Here is a 23,238-nt window from a genome sequence, read left to right as displayed (position 1 = left end):
ATGTATGTATGTATTTATTTATTTATTTATTTATTTTCTGCGGAAGGAATGCAAATTACTCCTGTCTTCTCTCCCATTAGGACCACTGTTACAAATACTGGCCCACTGATCGCTCTGCTAAACACCAGTATTACGTTGTGGATCCTGTAACGGAACAAGATTTTCCAAATTTCGTTATCAGAGATTTCAAGGTCAAAGATATAATGGTGAGTGTTTGAAACTACGAGCAAGTCCTCTTTTTTTTCTTAGGCTTCCGTGCGTGACGCGAAACGCGCGCAAACTCCTTGCGCGTTCTCTCGCGTCACGCTCTTCGGATCAACACAAAAGAGGGCTTGCTCGTAATCTATCGGTGCTTTCAATTCCATTTGAAACCTTTTTGTTCCTATGTTTGTCAATAGCCGTCTGTACAAGGTGGTCCTAACTTTTACCACTGTGGATGAAACCCTGATGTGTGATCATTCATATGAAAGCTGTTGAGCAGTACTTTCATGTGGTACTGTTTATAATGCTGTACAAGGTGGTTCTAACTTTCAAGTCTGTGAATGAAACCCTAGTGTGTGACCTTTCAAATGAAAGCTGTTGAGCTGTATTTTCATGTGGTACTGTTTATTATGCTGTACAAGTTGGTTCTGACTTTTAAGTCTGTGAATGAAATCGTAGTGTGTGACCATTCTAATGAAAGCTATTGAACAGCATTGTCTTATAGTAGGGTTTATTAAGCTATATTAGCTAATACTAACGTTAAACAACAACATCAAAGTCAGTTATTTGTTTGACTCAATTGTAACTTCACGTGAAACCCATGCCATGGGTAGCGACTCTCTTGTGAAATTCGCGACTAAACCAGTGGTACTCGTTTTATTTCAGAGTGGCACTGTTCGGAACATCAAACAGTTCCATTTTTACGGCTGGACTGACAGTATTCCCAAGAGTGGTGAGGGCATATTGGACTTGATAGGTCAGGTGCAAAGAACGTACGAACAGCAGGAAGAAGAGGGACCAATCACCGTACATTGCAGGTAATTAACACCCTTGGTCAAAGCCGAATTAGACGACCCTATTGACGAATGGTTCGCAAGGAGGGCTCCGGATCGAGCGGTCCGTGTTTGAGCCTTAGCTGAGGTCATTGTGTTGTGTTCTTGGACAAGGCACTTAACATTCACTGTGCCTCGCTTCACCCAGGTGTATGAATGAGCACCGGCGAATTTAATGCTGGGGGTAACCCTGCGATGGACTAGCATCCCATCCAGGGGGGGGGGGGGGAGGGGGAGGAGAGTAGAAATATTCCTAGTCACTTCATGCTACAGAAACCGGAGATTAGCTCCGGCCTGCCTGCCTTAAACACAGACTTAAACTACCCTGCGGGTGAACAGCATCGCATTGAGGAAAAGATATTGTCAACCAAATATTTGACAAGGATTAAGTTAGTCATCGATGAGAGGATATTGTTATGATGTACAGTCAATTTCTCAATGGAGATTCAAAGGCGTCTATACAGTTGAGTAAGGAGAACTGATATTTTTATCTGAAAGCTGACTCTAACTGATGTGACTTTTATTCTCCTTAGTGATGGTATTGGCAGAACGGGCGTTTTCTGCGCCCTTTGTATAGTACTAGAACGCATGCGCTCTGAGGGAGTGGTAGATTTGTTCCAGACTGTAAAACTTCTGCGAACACAGAGACCGAATATGATACAAAATCAGGTACGTGTGCGGTGAAGATAGCAAGTCTTTTTGCCTGGCCTAAAGCCTTAAACTTCTACAAAGTTCTGAACAAATTGAAATAATAATTAAGCTAAAATGCTGGAGATTCTTCGAGTAATACTTCAAAGGATTGTAAAATAACGTTACTTGTGGATACTTTCCAGGCTAATACTAGTATTGCTTATTTGTATATTCGTCCTTTCGTTCAGTCAGTCAGTCAGTCAGTCAGACAGACAGACGGTCAGTCAGTCAGTCAGTCCGACAGACAGACAGACAGACAATAGTTATAAATAGTGATATCTCAATGCCAAATTAAAAACGATGCTTATAGCAGACGTTTCGGGCCTATACCTTCCTCAGTGCTAAGTTTAGTTTTGAAACGGACACGTCATTCAATAAATAAACAGTTGTAGGCGCGACTCAATCGCATAGGTAAAGGCGCGCGCGCGTCAAGCTGTTTAGAAAATAAAATCCACGTTTAGTCCATGCGGCCTAAGGGTGTCAAGATGAAAAATTAGGCGCATTTCGTGACGGCGTCTGGCGTTGTTAGTACCCCTGCATTGTTTCACTTAGCGAACCTCCATGTCGTCTAGTCCGTGTCCGGGCTTATTGAAACACCAGACAGACAGACAGACAGACATACAGATAGACAGACAGATATACAGTTGGTTATCTCTTTCTCTCCGTGATCGTTCGGTCGATTGTTTGGTCTGTTTTTATAGTGGGTAATATTTGACTTGTTTTATATTCCGAAGTGCAGCTTTTTAATGTTTCGCTTCCTTGTTTCTCTTGTAGGAGCAGTACTTGTTCTGTTATCAAAAAGCACTGGAATACCTCAGCTCGTTCGACCACTACGCCGTGTAACAAGTCATGAATTATATCGGAAGCAAGTAGTGATGTGAGCTCGTGTGTAGTGACTTCTCAACGTAGGAGTTAGGCACCCACCAAGTTATAGTTACGAAATCACTCGTCACTTTCCACTGGACACAACACTTGTTATAAAAGAAATTCCATAAACAGCAGTCACCGCGGTTCTTCAAAGAAGCAAAACTTGAAACTGGCCGTTGAAGGCAGAAACTGTTGGGATCTGTCGTCGAGTTCCAAATCAGTGAATGTCTGAACCGCGAATAAAATGGAAAAGACTGAAAGAAGTTCGTGACGGATTTTAAAGCCGTGAATTATTTAATGAATGGAACAAAGTAGTTGGCACTGGAGCTGTTGTAGAAGAAAAGCCTCGCAAATAGTGGAGTGTTCTTAAACTTCTATATGCAGAGTGTGATGACATTTAGAATATGCAGAGATTGAGAGGACATATCCATGTGAAGTGCTATTTAAAAAGTGGCGCTAAATGGGACAATAGAAACATTTCACGAATCATGTATCATTGATTTGCTTATAGAAGGTTACATATTCATAATTGTAAGAATATCTTTACATACAGGCTTTAAACGCACATCGTTAAACTCAAACACTTATCAGTGTTATATTGTTTTCGATTTTTTTGTTTGCAATTAATTACTCTAGCTTTCATGGCCTGATAGTTTGAATTATATCGCGGATAATCTACAGTTTTAAAACAAGAGGGAATCAAACTAGGGAAGAAATGATATTTAACCCACGAGGACAATTCGTTTCATATTTTGTTTAGGTTCTGTGTTTGTTAGATAAGTTACGTTTTGCTGATTTTTGATTGTTTTAGCCATCATTCGTGACGCCTTACTTCAGCTTTTTTGATAAGTTTTTTATTTACAATTTTATATCAGTCAAGTTTTACTTTGCGTATTTTTAATATTGTTCATGCCTAAAATACGTTTTTACGTTGTCCTGGCACGTCAGCGTTTGACCAACTTCGTCCCTCTTTTCAAAATGGCGGGCGGGAGAACGAGCCGCCATTTTGAAAATCGTCGAGGGACAAAGTTGGTGTTCACTATATTGAGTGTATCACTCAAAGTATTTTTAATATTTGCGGTCAGTTCCCATACATACGTGGTACACAGATATAAGTTATAGCGTCAATCCTTGTTGTTTGGAGACAGTTTTTTGTTCATGTTTAACCATACTATTAATTGTGTGGCGGCCAGTGATACAGGTGTATTTTTCGTAAAAACCGATTTGTTGGTCTTCTGTCTTCTAATGAATTTCGAATTGTCGATGTTTGCGAAAACTTCTACCTGTACCACTGTCCAATAGTTTGGACCTCAGGGATATTTAAGTGTGTTAACAGAGCATCATCCTCAACTTACTTAGATAGAGGATTTTACCTTCGTCCGCATTGATTACACGTGTCTACCACGTGTTGATAGCGTTGTATTTTTGTTTTAATTTGGCAACCAGCTTCCTAGTTGCTACAGCGAAATCAATATTTTCAAACTTTGACGAATTATTGAGCCCAATACATCTACAACGTTGAACAATACGTACTTTTAATTTTTCAAAACATCTACCTCCATTTAGGAATGTTTAAGAAAGTTGAAAAATGCACAGTAGCGAATAATTATTGTTACGGTTTATTAAATCAATTTCAACCAATCTTTACTGACAAGCGCTTTTTCGCTGAGGTCTCAAACTAGCGACTTAATTTTTTTTTTTGAAAATAACGCTTTGAATTGATACGAACTTATATTGAAATTTATAGTTGACAGATGGTTTTGTAACTTCTAGATTTTTTTTAATGTACATAATCGAATGTATAGATTGAGAGTCAGAATTATATTTTTATAATGTACAAATTCATAGAGTAATAATCATTTTATGTACAAGCACTTTTGAAGTGCTCGCTCATGCTTGTTAATGGTTAGCATGGCCGGGATTGTCAAACGTAAGTACCACAAATAAAACAAAAACAAAAAAAAAAACACTCATCACTCAAGTCATGTAAATATTACTGTCTTTGGCTGTTTAAAGGGAAGAGGGGCCTTCGAATGATTCCCAAATGCCCGCCATCTTGGGTTTTGAGAAGAACCTGGAACGAGGTTAAATTGTACAAGCGCCCCCTTTCAAGCTTTTTCCCACAGTATAAAGGAAAATCCGACCGGGTTGTTCAAAGCACGATCAATCTAACCCTGGATAAGCGAACAATTTGATTTCAGTTTTGTAACTTTGCGTTGAGGTTTCCTGTTTATATTGTTTTTCCTTCAGTATTGATTATGTATATTCTCTAAAACTACACAAAACCTAAGCAGTGAAAAACATTGTTATACTAAAGAAATTCATTCGTCGGTTAACTTTAATCTCGGGTCAGCGTTAACCGGCTTCCAACAATCCGGCCCGCAGGAGGTTACTGACCAAGCTTCGGATACTACACAATACAGTATTTTTCATGAAAGACGACAGAGATTTTTCGTTCTGTACATTCTTTGCAAAACGTTTTCAGCCGACCTGTTTAGCCAAGCAAGATCAAGCAAGTTCGTATATGTATGATAAACATTTTAACCAAGGAGTGTGAATTTGAGATTGCAAATTTGTATTACAAGAAAGTTCAAAATACAATTTTAACTAAATACTGTATATGTAAGAACCAAACCTAAGTTTGCTTATTTTTTGCTGGTAATGATCAACTAAATCTCCTTCGTAGAAATTAAGAACCTAATAAGAACCTACTTAGCCTAAATTGCTAATAGAGCGGTTTTCAATTGAGTGTCGTAAAACCAAAACCAAGCCAATTACTTACCAATTAGACTACTCAGCCAATCTCAAACCGTAGTAAAACCAAAACTAAAACCAAAGTAATTGTCTAATTACTTTCGACACTCAGGTGAAAACCGCTCTAACTACCCCACGATACAAGAACCTATTTTGCCAGACACAAAAATGTATTTAGGTTCTCACAAGCGGGTTTTTACCGTATACTAGGGTCAGAATTCTGAACTAATACCACAGGGGGACTCAAACACTACATCACTAGTAAAAATAAATGTATTGTTATTTACCTGTGTTCCTGTGTCTTTTTCAGTCGTTTAGAAGGAAAGGAATTTGAATAAATTAAAGCGAAGGCGGTTTACATGATTTCGACTATTATCTTGTCTGCCGCTTTGTATTATTTCCCCCGGTGAGAGTTAATAGTTAACGACGATAATGGAAACTTGAGACGTAATCGGAGCGTCACATCTACAAAGCGGCTGACAAGATCTGCCTCCTCCACAGACGTTTCTTATTTTTTTCTTAGCGCAAAGGGCGATTGGGAGACTGGGAGTAAACAAAAGGGTGCGAACGGGGGCTGGTAGCGAGTGAGGAGCGTGAGCGCAGGGATCATTATGTTTTTTACTATGGTGGGGGCGACTGAGGACGAGGCAGAGACAAGATAGTATTCGAAAAGTAAATCGCCTTCGCTTCATTCAAATCCCCTCTAAATGACTAAAAACAACACAGGAACACAGGTAAATTACAGTACATTTATTTTTACTGCTGACGTAGTGTTCGAGTGGCCTGTGCTAATATTAAGGAGACCAGCAAACAAATAAGAGATGATTTTTTTATTAAGTAACTCATTAACTTAAACCATAAAAACTTTGAAAAGGGTAGATGAGTACAATAAAACTGAAGTCATAGACGAAAACGTATCATTGTTGGGAATCAAAATGTTGAGATCAAGTACTGTACTTTCAACAGGGAAACTTCTTTGTTTATTAACACTCTTTCGGAAGTTTTATGACTCGGGGTCCCGCCCCGTATAAAGTCAGGCACCTCCATACCGGAACATGGACCACCTCTCTCATGGTGTTAGTACGACGGACCATCCGCCTGGTAACATATTCGCCCTTCTGTTCGCAGCCCGTGTCAAATTGGAACCTTCCGGGTCCCACTGGCTCCTCTCCGTTGAAGTTCCCTGTATAGGTGTAGTTTGGAGTGATGAGATGCCCTTCGTCTTCAAATTTACCATTCCCCCAGTTACCTATGAAACGTAAACCCACAATGGTTTAGGCAAGCTCAAAGGTGCGTCTGAAATTTGAATTAACCAATCAACATTCAGCAGGAGGAAGACAAATGTATGTAACAGTCAGGCCACATTTCTCGCTAGAAAACATTGAATATTCGTGAATAGACTGATTTAAAATGCGATAAACTATAGCAGATTGTGACAAAAGAGGAAACATGAAACTTTCTGTGCCTAAGCTTTAAATTAGGCGCCAAAAATGAGTCGCCCGCGTTCGGCAACTCGTTCACCAAATTGCAGTTGTGTTATTCTGAACAAAACATCTTCTGATTTTAAAAAAAAAAACTTTCCCCTACCCTCTAGAATATGCAAAGGACTGAAACACAATAGGTCTCAAAGAAATCTCTTGGGAGCGGGAAAGAGGCAATTTCTTAAAATGTTCAAAGGGCCACCTTCCTCATCTACCCTGCAAGGGAGTTCATATGCGCCCTCAGCTGCCCCTAAACGAAGTTAACAATGGAAAAGTTTAACAGATTTGTGTCACGGTCTTTTAGTATGTCGTCGTATCGTGTCGAAAATATTGACATCTGGAGGCCACGTTTTTGATCGATCAGGAGCTAGCATTTCGCTTACTTAATGTTCCTTTCCCAATATTCTAACCCCAACAATCCTCCACCCTACGGATTTCGCACCGATACCTACCCTTGTATCTAAGACCTTGATCTTTGTAGATATACTCTCCCCGTCCGTGTCGTCGGTCCTCTTTCCACTCCCCCTCGTATTTATCTCCGTTTGGATACGTGTAAACACCGTAACCGTTCCTCTGCCCCCCGGCCCAGGCTCCCTCGTACACAGATCCATCGGGATACCAGAGTGTCCCTTGTCCTGATCTTTCGTTTTCAAAGTATTCACCTTCGTACCTATTGATTAAATAATAAACGATTAGAATACGCTAGAAATACCACTAACGACCACTTTCAACAACGACTGCTTTTTGTCCAGACTGACTTGTGCGGAAATCAAGTCTGTTTAATGTATGGGTAGGGTAAAGTCTGTGAACGAGCCAAGTGGTTCATGAGGCCGGAGCTTATCTTGGTTTCAGTAGCATGAAGCGACTAGGAGTATTTCTTTTCCCCCCTGGATGGGATGCTAGTCCATCGCGGGGTTATCCCCCAGCATCAAATTCGCCGGTACAGTACACCTATACTGTGATAAAACACGACGGGCACTTACTAAAGAACGAGGGAAATGTAGAAAAAGGAGCCGCAGGCGAGTGTTTTCTACGTTTCTCCAACGGAAATATCTGAGTTGAAAATGTGCTTACCATTTGCAATTCTTCACCGCCATCTTGGATTTTTACCCAGCCTAGCCTAGTCTAGCCTAGTCTTTCGGTTAATTGTTTTTTTTAGTAAGTTGTACTAAAACTTAATTCGAACAGGACTTTATACCATCATGCATTTTTGCTTACCATTAAACAACCTTCGTCACCTACAGATCAAGATCGTCCTCGGCCTCTTGCTTTACTCTAATGTATCATGTAGCCTGCGTAACAAGCGTTTTTGGACCAGCGAAGAGCTTCTAGCCTGCTGGTCGCGCGAAAATCGGGGCGAGAGCGCGAAAATCGCTACAAAGGCTTGGTGACATGTGATTGCACCTTCACTAAGTCTAGGCTTTGTTTCAGCTTCCTATAGTCTTCTAACAAGAATGAAAAACTCGTTACATGACTTGAAAATCCCCGCTCGATCCCGCGGCTATCGAGAAAGACAAGAACTGCGAAGACTGATTGTAACAAAGAGAGGAGCTATTGAATTCTCAGTACCATATCGCTAGAGTTTCAAGGAAGAACGTAACCGAGATGAAATACGAATTTCTCTTAACTAATATTAGAGAAATGTATGATAATTGGTAAAGAGAAAATACTTTTTGAGGTAGATATTAGGACTGGAAAGGCAAGCGCAAAAAAAGTTAAGTTTTCCCGTTTTTACTGTGTGATTTTTCTGTATGCCAGTTACCTTGCCTTTCTACTGACAAATTTGTATTTCCCGAATCCATGTCTTTGTCCATTCCGATATTGACCTTGATACTCGTCGCCATTTGGTAGCAGAGCTTTTCCTTCGCCATGACGTTCTTCTTTCTCATTTCTGTCACCTGAGTATTTCCCGAGATATATCTTGATCTCGTCCGCCCCATCACTTCCTAAACTATGAAACGACATTTTTTTTACCGTTCTGACGGAATCCTCGATTTTCGTGTCGCCTTGACTTTAAAGCAATATGCTTTCCTGTTGTTCTCTTTGCTGTCTCAGCAAGTCCTGAGAGTAATCACGGTGGTTACGTCACAAAGCTACTGGCATTCCATCTGTTGAGCGCGCGCGCCCACTTAGGCATGTATTGCGTTATGCCCACAGTAACGCAATCTACCTAACATATGTAACTGTGTTGTACCTGTAAAATAGGGCCAGTGTCACGGAGTTTGAATTGCTTGAGAGGTTCGACAATAAAAATGGCGATCTTACCAAGAGATCATACTCAAGAGGAAACCTTGCTGGGTTTCGGCCGCAGTTTTTAAGGTCCATAATTATCAATTTAAAAGATTGAGACAGGTTGGGGGGAGGGGGGAAGGGTGGGGTGAGGGACGGGGAAGTTTGATACCCAATAGACCATTTTACAGTTGTCTGCTCAGTGACCTGGCCTTTGTGTGGCAGCGAGGCTAGAGTTGACCTTGTTTTAATACAGACCTCACTGCTTTTGTCATGTAAATGCACCTAGTTAGCATCAGAACAACTTGTTTTACACAACAAAAGCAGTGAGGTCTGTATCAAAACAAGGTCAACTCTAGCCTCGCTGCCATACAAAGGCCAGGTCACTGAGCAGACAACTGTAAAATGGTCTATTCACGAGAATTTGGTCCAATTGAATATATCTAGGGTGGTTTTCAATTGAGTGTCGTAAACCAAAACCAAACCAATTACTTACCAAGTAGACTACTCTGCCAATCTCAAACCGTAATAAACCGTTTGATTACTTTCGAGACCAGGAGCCATAATCGAGACTCAATTGAAAACCGCTCTCAAAGATACTCAAAGATTTCTTTTGTAATTGCAGATAGCCCAATCAGGAGTCGTTGTTTATATAGAGGAATTTATATTCACTGGAAATTTTTTGACAGCAAGCTGAAATGGATTGCCATGGACTAGAAGAATCGAAAAATCGTAACACTGGAGTTGTCTTGGGACTGGACAGGACGGCGCGCAGGCCCGAGAGATTCTGCTGGAAGGCCCTGGAGACTAATGTGGCCTGGACACTAGGAAGACTTTATGAGCCGGCTGTGAGCTGGCAGCGGATCATCAAACAAACATGGCGGACAAGAAGGTTGAAGCTCTTGTCAACCACGTTGTAATGCCTGGCGATGTTATCGGAAAGGTAGCAGATTTGGAAGCAACTCTTGAAGGAAAAAGCAAAATAAAGTTCGGCCCCGGTTTACGAGAAGAAAATGGAGTGATTTTAGCCTACAAAGCTGGTGTATTGAGACATCGAAATCCGGCAACCTACCTGATCGACTGCAATCAAAGAAGGGTTAGTTGAAAACAAGCTTGCCGTCTCCTTGCAACGTTCGTGTTTGTTAATTTTCGAGGACTTGGTTTTGCATATGAAGTGTTTGAAATAATTTTTAAGGTGTGATGTTTCATGGATTGGCATAGAAATAGCTAGTACGATTGCTTAAACTTTCCACTATAAATGTTTGATCCCGCAATTACTGTAGTAGGGTAATTTAAAACGCATTCCAATTGTTGAGATCGAAAAAGAATTACATTGTATATGCATTGTAAGTGTGTTGTAAGAAAATGTATTATTTACATTTGAGAAGGCTGGAAAATCAGTAGTCTGGGACCAAGTAATTCTCGGTCAGCATTTGACAACAACAACAACGACAACAGCCCCTCCGGGGGACTCCCATATAAAATGTACGGGGCGGGGAGGAGGGGGGGGGGGCAGAATTCTTGTCAGAAATTTTGAAAAGAACCCCTAAGAGGTACCAAGATCCTGTTTTGTGGATGTGCCTTGAAATTTTTTTCTCCCCTGAGAGGTACCAATTCTTGCATAACGCATTATCTCCTGTCATATTTTTTTGGCTCAGTACCCTAAAAGATTCTGCAAAAGCTCCAGCTGTGGATCTTTTGAGGCTAAACACCCTAAGAGGTACCAAAACTGCTTTTTAACCCCTAAAAGGTACAACACTCCTGTCCTGTTTATATTAGAGTACCCCCCCCCCCCCCCAAGGCAAAAACATCATACACCTGTATGGTTATTAACTTGTTATTGCCCTGGCTTATGAAAGATTTAATTTAATTAGGGTAAGGTTCAGCTTTTTTTTAAAGGTATTTTATAGCTCTAATAATCACTGAGGTCTTTAAGAAAATTGTTTAATTTTGAAAGATAAAAGAATGAGATATGGGATGTTTAAGCCAACAACTAACAGGGTATGGGATACTTAGCTTTGCCCCCCACCCCTCATCCCCCATATTAGGGGGGTAGGAATTCCCCCCTAATATATCCTCATCGTTACTATATTTTATGTTATTCCAGTACATCCCAGTCAAGGAGGAAAGAGTTATTGGCATTGTAACCAACAGAGGTTCCGATAGCTATAAAGTAGATATTGGAGGGGCCATGCCTGCGTCACTACCAAATCTGTCATTTGAAGGAGCTACCAAAAAGAACAAACCCAACATTCAGGTAGAACACATTCCGATAAATTGTGCGTCATATTTTGAGGCTTAAGTTGCTGTCTTGAAGGCACGGTGGCGTGATGGTTAGTGCACTCGACTTGGGAGCGAGCGGTATGGAACGCCAGAACTGTCTTATGATACTTTTTTTTATTATATTGGGTGGTTATGTCATTATATTGAGTAGTTATGTTATTATATTCGGTGATTAACTCATTATACTCGGTGCTTATGTCTTTATATGCGGTGCTGTCTTCATTATATTCGGTGCTTATTCCATTATATTCGGTGCTTCCCTCGTTATATTCGGTGCTTTCTTCGTTATATTCGGTGCTTTTTTCATTATATTCGGTGCTGTCTTTATTATATTCGGTGCTTACTTCATTATATTCGGTGCTTACTTCATTATATTCGGTGCTTACTTCATTATATTCGGTGCTTACTTCATTATATTCGGTGCTTACTTCATTATATTCGGTGCTTACTTCATTATATTCGGTGCTTACTTCATTATATTCGGTGCTTACTTCATTATATTCGGTGCTTACTTCATTATATTCGGTGCTTTCTTCGATATGATCGTCACCAGTCTTCGCAAGGGGTCGTACAATTTGGAGGTAGTCTAGGGAAAGCCGGGAAAAACGGGTGTCACGAAAACTCAGACCCCGAAACAGACCCCGAAAACTCAGACCCCTCGAAATTAAAAACTCAATGTTATCACCTGAATTGCTCTATGGCCACAATGGGGCGAGATGTTTATCTTCTCCGGTTTATGTTGTCGCGTCGATCGAACGGTGAAACACAAATATTTAACTTCTCAGGTTTATCGCTGTCGCGTCGGTCAAACAGTGAAGAACTAACAAGGTTTAGAACAGCAGCCGACACTGTTTTTCAAAACAGACCTTTTTTATGCAATCGTATGCAGCAAAAAAATGTGTTGTTCTCTGAAACATACTCGTTTGATCGCAATCTGCTTTTGACTTTATATGCGTTACGTGACTGTCGGCACGTAACCCGCAGAAATTAACAAAATTTAGAAAAAAAAAAAAGAAAAAAAGAGTACATAGAGATAGCCATGTTTGCGTTCCAACTTATAACGGGAATAGTGAATATTTCTTACAGGAAACAGTAAGTTTCAAACCAAACACTTCTATTTCTTTTTTTTTTTCTTTTTTTGTTTTGTTTTTTTTTTTTATATATACCGCTTGGATTAGTTAATTATTAAATCTGCCTCGTGGCGGGGCCTTCGCGCCAGTTTTCAATTTTCTATAAAATGTTTAAGCAAGCAGCCGGAACGATGATCCTGCTGGTATACGTTGGATCAATAGTGATCTAATCGGCTTTACATATAAAATGAAGAATACAAAAGCAAAAACCGACACGACTTCTGGTTCTTTCCGTTGTGGCAAAAACTGTGCTACTTGTCCCTACATTTCTCACGGACTTACTACATATACCTTCTTTTCTACCGGGGAAACGCGCGCCATAAAATCCAACCTGACCTGTGACACTAAAAACCTCATCTACATGATTCAATGTAACCGCTGTAATTTACAATACATAGGAGAGACGAAACGACGATTAAAAGACCGATTTAATGAACACCGCCGTACCATAGATAACCCTAACAACAAATCTAAACCTACTACAGCCGCCGAACATTTCCTGTCCTCTCCTAACCACACTGCTAACGACATGCAATTAATCCCCATCGAAAAAATCGTTTCTAACCAAGACTCTATCCGTACGGCCAGGGAAGCTTTTTTAATTCAAAAAGGCAGAACAATTGATCCTAATGGTCTGAACATCCGCGAAGAAACATATTAATTGTTTCCATTTGTTTTCTTTTATTATGTTCTTTTATCATGTTATTTTATTTTACCGTATGCGTATCTTCAATTTACACGATCAATTACTTTTGCGTAGTCCGGTATTACGTAAATATCGGCTACATAAAAACACGCACCAATGTAAAATCTTCCATTGTACCTGAAGAAGGCTGGTTTGGCCAGCCGAAATATAGTACACCTTCAAAAAATCACTCTACGTTGTGTCGGGTTTTGCTTTTGTATTCTTCATTTCAATTTTCATTCACTCACATTTCGAGACCAGACATGGCGGTTCAATCGGTTCGACCTTCACGTGCTTTTTACGTGTTGACTTTTTACATGCCGACAGTCACGCAACGCACATAAAGTCAAAAAGCAGATTGCGATCAAACGAGTATGTTTCAGAGAACAACACATTTTTTTGCTGCATACGATTGCATAAAAAAGGTCTGTTTTGAAAAACAGTGTCGGCTGCTGTTCTAAACCTTGTTAGTTCTTCACTGTTTGACCGACGCGACAGCGATAAACCTGAGAAGTTAAATATTTGTGTTTCACCGTTCGATCGACGCGAAAACATAAACCGGAGAAGATAAACATCTCGCCCCATTGTGGCCATAGAGCAATTCGGGTGATAACAATTGAGTTTTTAATTTCGAGGGGTCTGAGTTTTCGGGGTCTGTTTCGGGGTCTGAGTTTTCGTGACACCCGTTTTTCCCGGCTTTCCCTAGACTACCTCCAAATTGTACGACCCCTTGCGAAGACTGGTGACGATCATATCGAAGAAAGCACCGAATATAATGAAGTAAGCACCGAATATAATGAAGTAAGCACCGAATATAATGAAGTAAGCACCGAATATAATGAAGTAAGCACCGAATATAATGAAGTAAGCACCGAATATAATGAAGTAAGCACCGAATATAATGAAGTAAGCACCGAATATAATGAAGTTAGCACCGAATATAATGAAGTAAGCACCGAATATAATGAAGTAAGTACCGAATATAATGAAGTAAGCACCGAATATAATGAAGTAAGCACCGAATATAATGAAGTAAGCACCGAATATAATGAAGTTAGCACCGAATATAATGAAGTAAGCACCGAATATAATGAAGTAAGTACCGAATATAATGAAGTAAGCACCGAATATAATGAAGTAAGCACCGAATATAATGAAGTAAGCACCGAATATAATGAGTAAGCACCGAATATAATGAAGTAAGCACCGAATATAATGAAGTAAACACCGAATATAATGAAGTAAGCACCGAATATAATGAAGTAAGCACCGAATATAATGAAGTAAGCACCGAATATAATGAGTAAGCACCGAATATAATGAAGTAAGCACCGAATATAATGAAGTAAGCACCGAATATAATGAAGTAAGCACCGAATATAATGAAGTAAGCACCGAATATAACAAAGAAAGCACCGAATATAACGAGGGAAGCACTGAATATAATGGAATAAGCACCGAATATAATGAAGACAGCACCGCATATAAAGACATAAGCACCAAGTATAATGGAATCAGCACCGAGTATAATGAGTTAATCACCGAATATAATAACATAACTACTCAATATAATGACATAACCACCCAATATAATAAAAAAAAGTATCATAAGACAGTTCTGGCGTTCCATAGAGCGGTCCAGATTCAAGCCCTGGCCGGGGACACTGTGTTGTGTACTTGGGCAAGACACTTAACTCTCACAGTGCCTCTCTCCATCCACATGTATAAATGAGTACTGGCAAATTTAATGCTGGGGGTAACCCTGTGATAGACTAGCACCCCATCCATGGGGGAGTAGAAATACTCCTAGTCGCTTCAGCTACAGAAACCGGAGATAAGTGCCAGCTGGCCTGATGGGCCACTTGGCTCATTATGCAGACTTTACTTACCTACCTAAAATGCTGACTTGTGATACTTTTCAAACAGTAGGATAATAACCAATGTAACTTGAGGAACTATAATCAATCCCTATTTAATTACATGTACATGTCATTTTTCCTCGACAAGTTTCCTTGTTTGAAACCTACAATTGTAGTTTGGCAGTGTGGGGGACTGTCTACTTACTGATCAATTTGTTTTGCTGCTGTCAATCATGTTAGCAGACCCTTAGACAATAGACCAAGGCTACATTGTACTTCTACGGGTTCAAGGGGTTCTGTCAGCATGCAATATCCATTTTCTTTCTCATAGCCATTGCCGTATTTTTATTTCAGATAGGTGACATTGTTTATGCAAGACTGTGTATTGCGAACAAGGACATGGAACCTGAGCTAGATTGTACAGATGGCAGTGGAAAAAGCACTGGTCTGGGGCAATTATCTGGTGGATTTATGATCAACTGTTCTCTTGGGCTTTCACGAAAGTGAGTGAGATTTCTATGAGTCCTGGAACTTTTGATACACCATAAAATTCTAGTTATTGTAAACAAGCTATACATCTACGAAGAAGCAAAAATTGTACCCAGAAATTATTCGTCAATTCGTCCATGTTCTTCAGTGGATAACCAAGCATAATATTCTACATTGTACTTATTGAAAACCTCCCTGGACATAAGTCCCCTTACTGACACCAAAGGATGTGTAGTTTACACATGCATTTAAACACAAGACAAAAACTCAACTTACAGCTGTATCATGGCATTGCTGGCCAGTGCCATGCTGTGATTCATGCTGTGTAAATTACTTGGGGGAGCAAGTGGCCTTGGCACTAACCAAACCTCAGTATATAGATCTACAAACCCATTCCAGTTTACAAAATATGGTTTTTGTTATCTAACTCTTTCTGTATTTAATGTATTCAAGAGTTTTCATTTTGAAACTTCATCTTAGTTTTCACTTTTTGTAACCCTCCCTTCTTGCCCCCAAAAAGCCTTTAGCTGTAAGCTCAGTTTAAAGACTGTTATGAAGTTGCGTGAATTATTTCACCACTCCCCCCACCCAATGTCAATAGTACTTCCAATACCAGAGTGGGATAGGTACCTGAAATTAACACCCATCAGGCGAGCCTTTATCTCCAGTTTCTGTAGCATGAAGCGACTAGGAGTATTTCTTCTTTCCCCTTGATGGGATGCAAGTCCATCACAGGGTTACCCCCAGCATTAAATTCACCGGTACCCATTTACACACCTGGGTGAAGAGAGGCACTGTGAGAGTAAAGGTGAAGTGTCTTGCCCAAGAACACAACACTGCATCCTCCGGCCAGTTCTCTAACCAGACCGCTCAATCCAGACCAGAGTGCACTATGTTTTTTAGTGATTCTCTAGTTTCTTTTTTGCAGACTTCTCAGCAAAGAGTTTGTCCTCTTAAAATGCCTTGGAAGATACTTCCCATTTGAGTGCACAGTGGGGATGAATGGCCGTGTGTGGATCAATTCAGCATCAACACCCAACACTATAACCATCGCTAATGCTATTTCGAACTCTGAGTACATGACAAACAATCAAATTGAGACAATGGTGAAACAGCTTGTAAAGGGAATACAGTCTTAATCCTGAAACCTTAGTGGAAACATCAAATGTTCTTTTACTCATTGTGGGACAGACTCATTTGTAGTCTGTATGGAATCTCATATCAGAGAGAAAACTTGCATCAAGACAAAGCAACATTTTCATTACGGAATTGCAACTTGTAGCTATCATAAGCTTGTCTTTAATTCAGCAATCCAGACTGACAAACATGAAAAATTGGCTGGTCTCAAAAACTAACTACAAGCCATGCGTGACTCCCTAAGGAAAGACCATGTGGTAGAAGAAAGAACAACTGAAACCTGGATGTAATAGACTAGATGTAATACAATGTTAGCAACAAACTCGAAAGCAATGCTTTTTGCAATATTTCACAGCTTTGTTTCGTTACACTTTGAATCACATAATAAGACCAAAATGTATGGTCTGCAGGTACTGTTGCAATTGAAGATACCAGCTGAGTATTTAAGAGAAAGAGCACGAGATATGACATGGCGGCAGGCCTTATGTGCCTACTGGCACAAAGAGCAGTGATGACGATGCTGCTGCTGCTGCTGCTGCTGCTGCTGATGATGATGATGCATGAGATATGCTCTAAGGGACGGACCATTATTTTTTTGGGGGGGGGGTGGGGGGAGGGGTTGGGCAGTTTACAAGAAAAAAAAAATCCCACACAGCAAGGCAGCTGAAAAAAAATTGTGCAAGGGGAGCCACCAGGAAAAATTTTGAGCAAGTGCTTTCTGCTCTCCAGGTCCTATTCTGATGTAAAAAAATCTTGCACAAGTTATTGCCCACCTCCAAAAAAATCATGCACAACCTACAGGGGAAGAGAAAAACTCATGCCCCAGAAAATTGCCCGACCTCCTCCCCCGCCCCCCCCCCCTCCCTAAGAAAAAAAAAAAGGTCCATCCCAAAATTCTGTACATAACATTTTCTAATAGACCATACATGTATTCTCAGTTTTGGCCTGGAACTGTCTTGCAACTGAGGTTAATGCAGGGAGTCTTTTCAAATGCAAATAACATTTATCTCTTTTTAATAATTATTCCCTCTGCATGAGCCACCATTACAAGCTAGTGCCAGTCCAATACCGAGAAAATGAACATGGTCTATTAAACTATATTTGCTGGTTTTGATTACTTTCCTAATAAACAGAAAGACTGCATTCACAGAAGCCCTGATATATATGGTTCACAAACAAAATATCTATAATAAAATAAAAACAAAACTCCACTAACTTGTATAAAATTTCTTAGTAATTATTGACAATAAAATTATTAACTTTTCTTATTTTGAATTTCCATTTGCACAATCTATAAGCTCATCAACAGATGAAGTGACAAGCTTCTTCACAGTTATTTCACCACCTATAACTTTCTCTCTGATAGCATCCCTGTGTTTCAAAGTGAAGACTAAAGAGCGCATTTTTCTCTTGTAGGTGTTATTGATAAGTCTGCCAAAAGTGTGAAACACAGTTCTTTCAATAAGCTCTGGTAAATTCTCTACAGTCTGCAAATAAAGTGAAAAGAAATGCTGTGCATTGAGTAAATATATAGCTTGTTTCTCATAATTTTGATGCAAGTCATAAATATTACACCAGCCTTCATTGTAAACTATTAAGAACCAAACAGTTAAATCTCCATAATGAACACATCTTGGCCAACTTTCCTTGGCAACTGATAGTGAAAGTCAATTTTTTTAACTGAAATCCGAATTTGTTAAATAAATGCTAAAAAAATGCAAGATTTGATAATCCCATTTCATACAACCAGGCCCAGGGCTAGTGCATGTACAGCTTTTATAACTGATCCATACCCTTTTTTGCCAGTGCAAATAGGTCTTCGGTATAAAAACATACCGTCATACAGATGTCTGTTGGAATGGCTTTTTTTTCAGGCCATTGGACACACTGTTGGTTTCAGTCATGGATTCAAACAAAGTGATCATGTGATGATGAATTTTTCAATTGTGTAATGAGTAAATCTTTCCCGCCAATTCCTGCCATTCGCAAGTTTGTTTGTAAGTTTCATGTCAAGCTTTGCATTTTCTAGCAAGATACAATTGAAGACATGTTACAGAGAAGAGTTTGAACAATTCAAAATCCATCCCATGGACAAGATTTGCCTTGAACTTGCTACTTTTGAGGAATTTGCAATGGCCGTGCTGCAAACTGTAGCTAAGAGATGTTTGTCATCATGTGTTACTTTTTTTGAACCTGTGGCTTAAACCAGCAATGCGTGCAATGGCTTGAAAGACAGCCATTTCAACAGACGTCTGGGATCAATACTAAATCAATTCATACCGTTGATTGAAGAGCATCAGCTAATAGCTGTCTTGCCTTCCCTCTAATAACTTCAGTTTTTTTGTCACAGTGAACTTCTATGAGGGGTTTTTCTTTTTCAAGGTCTCTGATAAAATGTCTCCATCTTCTGAAAACTTGCTTTGCTTGTTCTCTTATCTCATTGCTGCTTCCTCGACGTCGAAGACCATTGACTGTGTGACCAATTTTCGTGGACAGTAGCACATCTTTTGATAAGTTCTTTGAACCTAACAATTTCAATGCCGACAAAATTGTCTCGGATGAGGAAACGTCACTCTCCAACTGACATTTGAGGTGTTGTATTTCTTCTACCACAACCACACTCTTAAAGAAAAAAAAAGAAAACACATAAACTAGGCATCAAATAGAAACGTGTTATTGGTTGCCTGATTTTGAATTAGGAGACTGAAGTTTTTACAGTGGAACCTCTATTGAGCAGTCACACTTGTAGCCTGTGTCACAGCTGCCTCTTCCCCCGTGACACAGGCTGTCACCCTTGGGGAAATGGAGGGTAGCCGCTTAATAAGGATTGGCCACTTAACAGGGGTTTGTTTACTTTGGATATTTCCACCATCTGGTTAATTTCTTTAGTTAGTGAACATGTAATCATGTCAAGACAATCATGATAAATGTGTGTTTAAATGCTTTTATCACTCATCACATTCTATTTTGGACTCTTATCTACCATCACGTTTTTCCAAAACAGGTAATTTAAGTGTATAATTTAAATTTTGGGTGGCCATTTAAAAGAAGTAAAGACAAAAGAAAAATCTTCATTGGGATGACCAAAAGGTGGCCGAAGTGGCCGCTAAATAGAGGTGGCTGGTAAATAGGGGGTTTTATTTACAGTGTTTAACGAACAATAATTTCGGGACTTTTATAACTGGCCGCTTAGGTTTGACTGTAATTAGCCAGACTACCAACCTGGGTCATACAAATTGTAACCTATAAGATCATGCTGGCTGACTGTGCATAAAACCTTCCCTCAGTTCAGACATAATTTGTATATATTCATTTGGTCTTTTCTTTGAAATCTTCCCAAAGGTAGGATGTTAAAGAACCCTTTAAGCCATTTCAAATGGTAAAGATCGAGACATACAATTGTTAGAATAGTTAAGATTAACATGTACAGTTATTTTAATGGTCTGACAGTCCAATAACTGAACCAATACATAACATCAATTTGATCAACGCCGTCGGGGCTAAACGAAACACACAAGCTACTTGTGTGACTTTTGTAGGAAGGAATTGTTTCGCTGCCCCTGGCATTCTAAAGATTTAAATTAAAAAATATAAACTTATATATAAATAATAATAAAAAAAAACACCTCAGTGCGCACAAAGCTATAATCAGAAATAATCCCATAAACTCACCGCGAGACTCTCGATTGTGGCCTGTTTCTTGTTATCCTTGGTCACTGTACATACACGTTCGGATCTGGGAAGACGTTTGGTTCGAACGACAAATCTATCCATTATGTGCTTTCACAACAACTTTATAAGACACCAAATCCGTGTACAGGTAGTCGAGAGAGGAAGTCGCCGGCCATATTGAATGTGAATTGGCCAGGCTACCCAGGCTTTGAAGATATTGGCGGGAAAAAACTGGATAACTTTTTACGATATATAACTGCAGAAATTCTCGCGCGCTCATTGGCTAATTTTTATTGTCAATAAGCGGACAGACATATGAATTTATAATTTATGGCATGCGTCCACGAGCGAGGGCGGACGAGTTGACAATTTGTTATCGTAAAAAACAAATTGATGTCAGTTTTTAAGGCGTCTGACCTGTTACTGACAATGAATTTCGTCATAACATTGTCAAAGTAGTCCTCTTTTATGTTAAGTTAACTTTTTTACCCTAATTATTACTGTCAATTAAACAAGGGCATCTAATTAGCTTGCTATATTTTTGCCCTTTTCCATTTCTCCTCTTACTTGTCTACTTTATACACCTTTTGCTGTTGCAGCAAGCTCTACAACGAAATATTGGTACCATTACGGCAGCTAAATGTGGACAGTGGTTTCGTTTCATGCAAACGTGTTTGCCACGATGCCTCAATAGTGAGCAATTGAAGGATAAATCGTTCAGCGAATTTGATATTCTATCTTTCAAAAATAAATGTTATTATGGCTGTAATGTTTGTCTCGCCGCATTAAAGATTGTTACCTTCATGGATATGGTTGCCTAATAATGCAATTGATTGTGAGTTCTCATGCAAATTGTGTTATTGAAAGTCTTTTGTTGAAAACTGAATGTCCTGAAGTGTAAATGATTGTCGTTTCGCGACAACGAATTTTTTTTCGACCAAAATGAAAATACCTTTACAGTCAATGAAGTAATAGATCAAAAACGAGTGCGAGTTTTTCATCAGGGGTTCCAAACACCGAGAAACAGATGAAAGCACGACGCCGAAGGCGGAGTGCTTTTATTGTTTCGAGGTGTTTGGAACCCTGATGAAAAACGAAGCACGAGTTTTTGAGCTGGCTTCTCAAAGTAGCATGAGAATTTTTTTCGAAGAATAGGTAATTAGTAGGCGTGCTCAATAGGCTATTGTCTGTTTTTTATTCATATGGTAAATGAAATGAATCTTTTATATGCGGCCATGTGGGCAAGTTTTAAAGGTTGAATTTTTAATAAATTAACATTATGCCGCGTGATGGAGATCGAGTGGAGATCAGAACGTTTTCGAGTTCCAAAAACCTCTTCTCAAGAAAATGTTTTGGTGAATGATGCTGTTCCAGTTTCAACTAAGTATAAAAACAAGTGGGCTGTGAACATTTTTGCCGAATGGCAGAGGTTGAGAGAGGTTAAAGTTCCGGTATTAGATTGTGGCGGTCTCTTCAAGGACTACGATTTACACAATGTTACCGCTGTGAGTGTAGATATTGCTGGAATGGACGCTCTGTCGCTGAACTATTGGTTGTCAAAATTTGTGATGGAGGTAGCTAAAAAGTCCGGTGAAAGATACCCTCCGAAGTCTGTTTATGGTATCATTTGTGCCCTCAAGCGTTATTTGGAGGAGAAAAATGGATCAGAAGCTTTGAATCCTCTGGACGCTAGTGACAAAAGGTACTTGACAACTTTTAGACCGAATTGGTTAGTAATTTAAAATGCACTGTTTCAGGACTTTAATTTTGTGTGTTATTTTTTGAAGGTTTGTCCTTTTCCGACGTTGCTTAGATGCCGAGATGAAGAATGGCGTTCGAGAAGGGCTTCACATTAAGTGTAAGAAAGAGGAAAAGGAGTTTGTGAGCGAGCAAGAAGAAGCAGTATTCTGGCAAAAGAAATTGCTGGGAACTACATCAGCTAAGTCGTTATTGAACACGATCTATTTCTACAACGGAAAAGTTTTTGGGTTGCGGGGGGGAGATCACAGAAATATTGTTGTAAACAACTTTGAAATTGGTCCAAATTTTATTAAGTTTGAAGAAAATGCCTCTAAAACTTATCATGGAGGTCTTTGTGATCTAAAGTATGTGCCGCGAGTGGTCAAGCACGTTTGTCATTCTATTGAGGAAAAGCACGAGCCGTGCCTTGTTGAGATATTCAGATTGTATGTAGGGTTAGTTGAGACTCATGCAAAGGAAGTTACTGCATTTTACTTTAAGCCATCAAAAACTAGGTTCGCATTCGATAAAGCGCCCGTAGGCATCAACAGCTTGAACAAGATTTTGCCTGACATGTGCGACGCGGCAGGCTTTAAACGCAAAACCGCTCACAGTTTGCGCGTTACTTGTGTTTCCTCCCTGTTCAATTCTGGGGTTGAAGAAAAATTGATTCGCGAAAGGTCGGGGCATCGTTCTAATGTATTGTTGCAGTACGAAAAGCCTACAGAAGAAAATGTGTCTAAAGTTTCAAAGATCCTAGGTCCAAGTGTTGTTAGTACAACTACATGTTTTACCACAGAGAAACAGGATCAATCTTTAACGGATGTTGTTTTCCAGAAAGGAAAATTCAAAAACTGTACAATTAATGTAACGATGTCTAAGAAGGAATAATATGTTGCTGTATTGTTGTTGTAAGCAATGATTTAAGCGGGAAAAATGCTGTATTTAGAATTATAATTAAGACTGATTAAAATTCAATTTTCTTGATCAGTGTCTTGATCAGTTTTTGAACTAATCTACCGTGTGTTGATCGGTATGTTCATTGGGTATCAACATACATGCACCTGACCCAATTGATGCGAGCTGATTGGGTCATCAGCTCATGAATAATTAATGAGTTTGAGAATGTCAAATGAAGGTATTGTTTTTCTTTTGATGATTTTGAATGTTAATGCATATGTAAATGTT

General features: G+C 39.5%; 5 protein-coding genes across 9 annotated transcripts in view; 3 read left to right on the top strand and 2 right to left on the bottom strand.

Moving 5' to 3' along the window:
- LOC145467598 (receptor-type tyrosine-protein phosphatase delta-like) overlaps nt 1-4,822 on the top strand; it is a 59,627-nt gene extending 54,805 nt beyond the window's left edge. For all 5 annotated transcript variants that reach the window (XM_081451175.1, XM_081451176.1, XM_081451177.1 and 2 more), the window contains 4 exons: nt 81-206; nt 868-1,019; nt 1,568-1,703; nt 2,499-4,822. In XM_081451175.1, the coding sequence (XP_081307301.1) occupies nt 81-206; nt 868-1,019; nt 1,568-1,703; nt 2,499-2,567 (483 nt within the window). In that variant the 3' untranslated portion in view covers nt 2,568-4,822. The remainder of the gene's footprint in view (nt 1-80; nt 207-867; nt 1,020-1,567; nt 1,704-2,498) is intronic.
- A 923-nt stretch (nt 4,823-5,745) lies between these two features.
- LOC145467596 (radial spoke head 1 homolog) lies at nt 5,746-8,987 on the bottom strand. Its single transcript, XM_081451171.1, has 3 exons — nt 8,589-8,987; nt 7,279-7,496; nt 5,746-6,594 (listed from the first exon to the last, which is right to left on the bottom strand). Exons 1-3 carry the CDS (start codon nt 8,789-8,791, stop codon nt 6,329-6,331), a joined length of 687 nt encoding a protein of 228 aa, XP_081307297.1. The 5' UTR covers nt 8,792-8,987; the 3' UTR covers nt 5,746-6,328.
- A 658-nt stretch (nt 8,988-9,645) lies between these two features.
- LOC145467611 (putative exosome complex component rrp40) lies at nt 9,646-16,681 on the top strand. The gene is made up of 4 exons (XM_081451188.1): nt 9,646-10,151; nt 11,163-11,312; nt 15,367-15,515; nt 16,430-16,681. The coding sequence occupies exons 1-4, from the start codon at nt 9,933-9,935 to the stop codon at nt 16,638-16,640; spliced, it is 729 nt and encodes a 242-aa protein (XP_081307314.1). The 5' UTR covers nt 9,646-9,932; the 3' UTR covers nt 16,641-16,681.
- Nucleotides 16,682-16,781: 100 nt separating this feature from the next.
- On the bottom strand, nt 16,782-20,838 carry LOC145467612 (transcription elongation factor A N-terminal and central domain-containing protein 2-like). The gene is made up of 3 exons (XM_081451189.1): nt 20,311-20,838; nt 18,919-19,260; nt 16,782-18,125 (listed from the first exon to the last, which is right to left on the bottom strand). The coding sequence occupies exons 1-3, from the start codon at nt 20,410-20,412 to the stop codon at nt 17,904-17,906; spliced, it is 666 nt and encodes a 221-aa protein (XP_081307315.1). The 5' UTR covers nt 20,413-20,838; the 3' UTR covers nt 16,782-17,903.
- Nucleotides 20,839-21,599: 761 nt separating this feature from the next.
- On the top strand, nt 21,600-23,065 carry LOC145467288 (uncharacterized). Its single transcript, XM_081450831.1, has 3 exons — nt 21,600-22,012; nt 22,098-22,191; nt 23,042-23,065. The coding sequence occupies exons 1-3, from the start codon at nt 21,600-21,602 to the stop codon at nt 23,063-23,065; spliced, it is 531 nt and encodes a 176-aa protein (XP_081306957.1).
- The last annotated feature ends 173 nt before the right edge of the window (nt 23,066-23,238 follow it).

The sequence above is a fragment of the Orbicella franksi genome, chromosome 14, assembly GCF_964199315.1.
Source record: "Orbicella franksi chromosome 14, jaOrbFran1.1, whole genome shotgun sequence".
Classification (NCBI taxonomy): Eukaryota; Metazoa; Cnidaria; class Anthozoa; order Scleractinia; family Merulinidae; genus Orbicella; species Orbicella franksi.
The sequence above is the reverse complement of the archived record's forward strand: the minus strand, read 5'-3'. Positions and strand labels throughout refer to the sequence as shown.